The sequence below is a fragment of the Lutjanus erythropterus genome, chromosome 18 (assembly GCF_056507025.1).
Source record: "Lutjanus erythropterus isolate fLutEry1 chromosome 18, fLutEry1.hap2, whole genome shotgun sequence".
Taxonomy (NCBI): Eukaryota; Metazoa; Chordata; class Actinopteri; order Lutjaniformes; family Lutjanidae; genus Lutjanus; species Lutjanus erythropterus.
This window is the reverse complement of record NC_139334.1, coordinates 3,221,826-3,229,611: the sequence shown is the minus strand read 5'-3', so window position 1 is coordinate 3,229,611 and position 7,786 is coordinate 3,221,826. Positions and strand designations below refer to the sequence as shown.

General features: G+C 37.0%; 1 protein-coding gene across 1 annotated transcript; it reads left to right on the top strand.

Annotated features, from left to right (window-relative positions):
- Nucleotides 1-4,295: 4,295 nt before the first annotated feature.
- On the top strand, nt 4,296-7,062 carry mtres1 (mitochondrial transcription rescue factor 1). Its single transcript, XM_084742871.1, has 4 exons — nt 4,296-4,400; nt 5,797-6,256; nt 6,442-6,514; nt 6,611-7,062. The coding sequence occupies exons 1-4, from the start codon at nt 4,382-4,384 to the stop codon at nt 6,791-6,793; spliced, it is 735 nt and encodes a 244-aa protein (XP_084598997.1). The 5' UTR covers nt 4,296-4,381; the 3' UTR covers nt 6,794-7,062.
- The last annotated feature ends 724 nt before the right edge of the window (nt 7,063-7,786 follow it).

Here is a 7,786-nt window from a genome sequence, read left to right as displayed (position 1 = left end):
CTTTTGGATGTTGATGGACTAACACCTAAACCTGATGTTTACAGTTGATGTTTTTGAAGCGTTTCGTCCTACAAACCTCCACTGTAGATGTTGGAATGATCACAGTGTGATGACACATTGTCACAGTTTGGGTATCTGCAAGGAAACAAGAAACAACAAAACAGAATGAGATCATTGTTCTATTCTAATCATTGTGTTTTTGGTTTGGTTTCTGCTTTACAGGGATAGTTTGGATAATGTGAAGTTGGGTTGTATTTTGTTTATACAGTGGCGGCTTCCCATCAGAAAAGGCTGTTCGATGGCAAGATAAAGCAGTCAAAATATTCTAAATATACAACCCTGTTTCCAGAAAGGTTGGGATGTTGTGTAAAACGTAAATAAAAACAGAATGCAAGGATTTGAAATCTTTTTTGATCTATATTGAATTGAGCACAGTACAAAGACAAGATATTTAAAGTTCAACCTGATACAACGGAAACAGCCTGTAACACGTTCCAAAAAAAGTTGGGACGGGAGCAACAGAAGACAGCTGTGGAATTCTCAAAACACCTGTTTGAAACATTCCACAGGTAAACAGGTGATAGTATCATGATTAGGTATAAAAGAAGCATCCTCCAAAGGCTCAGTCATTCACAAGCAAGGATGTGGTGACGTTCACCACTCTGTGAAAAACTGTATGAGCAATTACAAAGACTTTACCATCTACAATCCATTATATCATTAAAAGATTCAGAGAATCCAGAGATATCTGTACACATAAAGGGCAAGGCCAAAAATAACACTGAAGGCCGGTGACCTTTGACCCCTCAAATGGCACTCTATAAAAAACTGCTAAAAAACCCAACATAATTGTATGAACGATACTACAGGGGCTTGGGAACACTTTGGAAAACCATTGTGTCTGTGACTCTGTGGTCTCACAAGTCCACGTTTCAGATTTTTAAGAGTTTTTGGAAATCATGGATATCATGACTTCCAGGCTAAAGAAAAAAGACAGAAACAACCAGATTGTTACCGGTTCTAACTTCAGAAGCCAGAATCTGTGATGGCATGGAAGTGTGCTAGTGCCCATGGGGTCATGGGTAACTTACACATTTGTGAAGACCCCAGTAACGCTGAAAGGCACATACAGGTTTTGGAGCAACATGTGCTGCCATCCAGACAACATCTTTTTCAGAGACGTCCCTGCTTATTTCAGCAAGACAATGTCAAGACACATTCTGCACATGTTCCAACAGCATGGCTTCATGGTTAAAGAGTTCAGGTACTAGACTGACCTGCCTGCAGTCCAGACAAAATACAACGAGAATCCCCGAATGTTGATCAACTGAAGTCATATGTCGAGAAAGAATGAGAAAGAATTTCACTTTCAAAACTTCAACAATACTGTCGTCAGTTCCCAAACACTGGTAAACATGCTCCCATCCCAACTTTGCAACATGTTGCAAGCATCAAAATTAATATTTCTAAGAATATTTACAAAACAAACAAAAAAACAATCAAGTTAATCAGTCTGAATATTAATACCTTGTGTTTGTACTGTATTCAACTGAATATAAGTTGAAAAGGATTCACAAATCATTGGATTCTATTTTTATTCAAGTTTTACACAGGATCTTAACTTTCTGGAAACTGAGTTGTACTCTATATTTAAACTGATATTCATTCTTTTTAGGTTTATGTTTTTTTTAAGTGGCTAAAATATGTTTTGTATGCCCACTGCAGCACATTTCCTGGCTTCCATGCTGGTTGCCCCTCTTTACTTCTCCATAATTGGTGCATGCAACCGGCACGAGTGTAGCTAATACACTTTTGATAAGTTCCTCATACAACTCCACTTCAAATAATCCAAACTATCCCTTTAACACTTGAAATATCAATTGTCTTGACTGTCCCACAAATTGGAAAATTGTTAGAACACTGTCTAGTCATACATGAGCCATATTGTGAAAAATCGATCGTCCACGATCAATTAAGTCCATTTAGTCTTCAATTAAATTTGCCTTTTTTCTACCTAGTACTGCCACAACAAAACCTGCCGGCAACTGTGGTACAAACACATATACACGTCATTACATGGTCAGAAAAGACAAGGACAGGACATTGAATCTACAATACATTTGAACAAGTCCATTATTATGGATTTAGCTGCAAAAAAAATCATAAGGTCATTCAATCCGTGCTCAAATTTGCATGATTACCTTCTGCTAAGGCAGTGTGTTAAAACTCATAAAACATACCTGAATGTAAACCACCAGCATATGTATATGATATACTGTAGTATATGTCCATTTCGTGTCTGTAGTAAAGGAACAATGCTCCATTTTTTTTATCTGTAAAATGGTGATTTCACTGTCCAGTGTACATTGAATGTGCTCAGAGAGTGACAGAGCACAGCACACACCAACATGTCACCATGTTTCCTAAAGAGACTTTGGATGTTGACGCGTATCTGGAGGATCCCTGGCTCTTTTGAGTTTACAGGCAGTATATGCAAGGATGTAAATGCACTCACGTTTACACATGGACATCATATAAACTTTATAATAGTTTTTTAAAACATCTAACAGGAACTTATTGTATGCATCCTAGCAAATAACATCTTGTTCTTACATTGTTTTCAATAATGTAGTGACACCAGTATTATGCACTTGAAGTGACACTAGACATTATGAATTGTAGTGAAGCTGAATGTTGATGTAAATTCCCTTAAAGTAATAAAGTATTCAAGCTGATATATTGACAAATACATTAACTGCTCAAGACATAAAACATTAAATGACCACTTAAAGCTTATTGTAAAATGTTAAAAATGTTCTTGTTGTAATTATAATCAAATGGGCTGTATAAATAACTTGATTACCTTTTAAAATATGTATTCAAATTTATCTTATGCTGGAAAAATAAAAGTTGCAATAAATGTCTGGGGCAAACCCATGTATATTTAAAACACGTTGCTCACTTGGATCCACAGAGAATCTGGGTGGGGAGACTGTTTACTGGAGGAGCTGCTTCATGGACACCACTAGACATTTTTCATGGACATTGTGACATGTGACAGTTGGAAAATCAGAGGTGTGAACAATAAAATGAATTATGCGATTTCCTGGCAGATAAACATTAAAACGTATTGGTTAAAATATATTTGAATGTGTCATGGAAAATTGTGTTAATGTTATCCACTGTGGCACAGCAATTGTTTTTTAAAGTTGTGTTCTACAAAATTTATCCATTTACCATGATGATAGCATTAAAATATGTTCTAGTCTTTCTATAGAATAAATTTTTTTTTTATTACACTGTATGAAAATAAATGAAGAGAAAGGTTGACCACATTATGTATCTTTTGTTGGCTTAACTTTGATTTCCCAAATATTAGATGTTTTTCACTGCCACCATATTGATATTAGTGTAAAGACAGGTGTTACTAATGACACTAATTAAGGTCCCATTCCATTCAGTGTAACAGAGACTTTACAGTGAGTTTGACCTGAATGTAACAGAACCTTAATCAGTATCATTGGTAACACCTGTGTTTGCTAGGGATGTAACATACCAAAAACTCAAGGCATGATAATATCATGATATGTATTAAATAATAAATCTGATGTGTAAAGCATTTTTTGTTGGTAGAAAAAAATTTTTTTTTCTTAACATAAAGTGTTTCTGCTTTCCTTCTTTAATAAAATAAAAGTAGCAGCCTTGACTTAAGCATGTGCAAAAAAATTGGCATGCATTGCTTTAGCCAATGAATGGCTGAATTATATATGTACATCTGCAACACAAAACAATGTAGCAGTCAGTGGCTGTCCTTTTATGAAATAAAATTAATATAATATGATCAAATAAAATAATTAACCATGTCAAATTAGGGTAGACATATAACACAGTTCAAATGGTATTGTGACATTTGTTGTTACAAAATCATGTATATTATTACATCCTTAGTGTTTACCCCACTATTTCATGTCAAAATGGCTGCTGTGAAGAAACCCTGTTATTTCCTGTTCAATTATTATGAGACATTAATTGGATATTGTGTAACAACTGCATCTGAGTCATGACAGCACATGACATTGTTGCTTATAATATTGAGGTGGGGGAAAAAGAAAGGCTGAGAGTGACGCAGACTGCGGATTATTCAGTCCTTTGCAACACACATATAATTTCTAGTGGAGTTGTAACGTTTCATGCTACGATTTAAAAAGGAGACTGTGGGGAATTTCCAGTGTTTTCTGTGATTTGGTGTTCCCTCACCTGTACTTCCACCAGCTTGGCCAGGTGATGTCGTTCTCCTCCAGTGCGGTAGGTGGCAGCACATTTATATCACCGCTACACAAGTGACCCAGTGAGAAGTGCCGACGAAGTACAGTAACAAGCAATGAGAGGTTATTCCATAGGTGAGTAGACTAACAAACAATTCTTTCATGTAAGTAACTTCGTATTTAACATTTAGCAACGAAGTCAGACTCGATGTATTGTGTTTGATGGCTAGCAAGCTCGCGGCGGGTTGCACGTGGACTGGAATAATGGGTCCACGAGCTTACTGGAGAAAAGTAAAGCTAGCTAGCTGCATCTCCTTCACCTCGGTGTCAACTTCAGGCTGTAAAATGTTAGCTTCTGTCAAGCAAGAGACAAGCATTACATAAAATTATGACGGAAAAGTGCACAACAGCAGCTAATATTTAAAGCCAAAATGCAACATTCCTCCTCAATGGTAACGCTTTGTTACATGGATGTTTGTTTTCGTCTGGTGCTAAGTGAAGGCACAAATATATCACTTCCGGATCAACAAATGCAGTTTAACATTTAAATAGGTAAGCCCCAGTTTTATCTCTCGTGCTTATATTGTTTTACACAATAATTACTGATAAATTATGACTGTAAATGAATTGAATATAAAAATCTAGTATTACATGAGCGACACAAACCGGGGCTAGAAAGAGAGGCTTTTATTTTGAAGGTGAGTTCGAGTTCTTTGGATATTATTACACACTTTACATTACTAATAGTCTTTACCTCACTCTTTTAAAGGTGGTTTAGTAATCAAACAAAAAAAAAAATCCATCGCATTTATCTAATTAAATAACACAATTAGTATTATAATTAGTGAAATGGTAAGATAAAATAGAGAATTCTGGGAAAGCAAATCCAAAATAATGAGCCTGACAGTTTATTATTGACCTTGAAAACAGCAGGTCTCATATAATAATGAAAGTAGATTGAAAACATAGACTCTTTATGGCAACAGCTTTGTCAGTTCTGTTATTGTTTCCTGATATTATCAATCCCAAAATAATTTTGACCAGGGATGTCTGATAATTATTGGGGCTGACAAATTATGTACATGGGATCTCTATTTATTATTTTAATAATTAAATTATAGTAGACTAATATCTGATTTGACATTTTATGTCAAAACATTTAACATGAATTTTTAGACAAAATGCAAATTAACATTTGAAGTCAGAACTGCTGTTTGTTTTTGTTGTAATATTATTTAAATTTCTTTAGGTTGCAGTTATGGAATATTAAATACTCCATCTTTGCTTGCTGCGTCTTAGCCTTGCTTACTCTCAGGTGTGCATAAACTACAAGTTATATGAACTTCTTTTTCAAAAACAAAAGTGTGAAATTACCTTATCAGCATCAGACATGAGAAGCAGGTAATTATCATTTATCAGTATAGGTTGGATATCCATATTGTGCATTCCTTGTTTTGACACATTAACTTTTATAATTAAATTTGTCACAACAGTATTTTAGCATAATGCTTCCTAATCCATGTTTTTCTAGTGACTGGTTGGGGTGCCAACATGCAGAGTTTGGTGGTGCAGGCACTCGCAATGAGGCAGCTTGGAAGGCTGAACCCTCGTCACTTGCTGGCTGCTGGATACGGACCGAGGCAGACTGAATGGTGTCCCAGGGCCATCCACACACGTCAGCTCTGGGGCTGCGCCGCTTTCCCCGCACTTGGCTGTCACAGGCCCGCTTTGTGTGGCAGAGACGCTGTCAGGGGTTGGTCTGTCCATCATCTTAGGTTTAAAAGCAACAAGAAGAAAAGTGCTGCGAGGACAGCACGGGAGGAAGAGGAGGAAGATGAGAAAGAGAAAGAGAAAGACCCTGAGGACAGTGATTATGAAGACCAGGTGGATGAGAACCCAAATCAACCAAAGGACTATAAAGACATGGAGAAATACGTGCAGTCCCTTCGCTATGATGTCATCATGAAAGCTGGCCTCGACATAGCACGCAAGTGAGTCACTGCCTGTTGGCTGCTCTCATAGATTGATCTTTTACTTATAGCTGGCTTAACATAAAGAAAAAAGGGCTAGATTGATAAATTGAATAATCTGTCCCACATTGAACAGGATGTAGATTTTGTTTTAGTTTAACTTGTAAACAGCAGGGCTTTTACAACTGTCCTTTGTCTTATAACAGTAAAATCGAGGACGCCTTCTATAACAACAAGCTCAGGCTAAATGGACAGAAACTCATCAAGAAAAGTAAAACGGTGAGTGATGTTCGATTACAAGTGACATTTTCCTATCCTAAATTCCTCTTGTGTTTTTACCTCATTTCTCATCACTCCAATGTTGTTCTTTTTCAGGTGAAAGTTGGGGACACCTTGGACCTGGTACTGTCGGAGAACCAAGAAACAAACACCGTTACTCTGATGAGAGTCATCCCCCGGAGGGTTTTCGGTGAATCAAGTACCACAGAAAAATACAAAGTTGCCATAAGGCGCTGGAAACATATAGAGCTTTCCAAGGATGAAGCGTTTAAGCCATGAACTTTAATAGGACAGTATTGACCATAATGCCATTGGCCAGTGAAGGCAACAACACCGGCAGAAATTAATGCCATCAAAGGAATGGCATTTGTTTCCAACAAGTTGGATCTAGAGTGGATTTCAAAAGTATAATGTAAAGGTAACAGTTCTCAGTGGTGGTAGATGTTCAGCATTTAGTTGGGGGGAAAGATTCTGAATGTTCACCTTTTCCTGCTAAACTGTAAGAAACCCTCAATAAAGGTGCACTTGGAAGTTTTGAAATGTGAAAATCATGTCCTGATGACTTGGCTGCTAAAGAGCACGCTACATATTATGTCAAGTTCATAAGGTTTCATCAGAATCATTAACTTTGTGGTATGTTTGGTCACTTCTAATATATTTTATGTTAATCTTCATTAAGCTTGGTGTGGTACTGATGTCACACAGTGTTTGGACATTGGACATACATTTAAGAAATAGAAATAAAAACCAATAAATTAATTTTCCTGTACCAGCGCTCTTGTTCCTAAGAGTTTTTGCAAAGCAGCAGGTGTCAAATTTCACTTTTCTCTTGATGGGACTAAGGAGAGTTGACTGACAAGACGCTGGTGGTGGATTTGGTGTGAAAGTGAATCGCCTATTTGGCAATATTTCAGATTCAGACTTAAAAACAATACTAATAGAGAACACTAATATCTAAAGGCAGTCCTTAAAAAATATATATATATTCTTGAGGCTTTTATGGCTTTAATTCATAGAATAGCTGAAGATATGACAGGAAAGGGCCATAGGCATGTCTAATCCACAGCCCCTGCAGAGGTCTCACAGCCTCAGTAAATGGGGCAAACACTACAAACTGAGCTACCAGGCCTCCCATTAGAAGGCAATCTAAGTGCACCACAAGAGCAAGGCTGCCAAAATAGGCCCTACAGCGAAAGTGCAACCACAGAGGCCGCACACAGCCATCCGTCAATGTAAGCCCTCTGTAAATATAGAACGTCATTGACTAACATC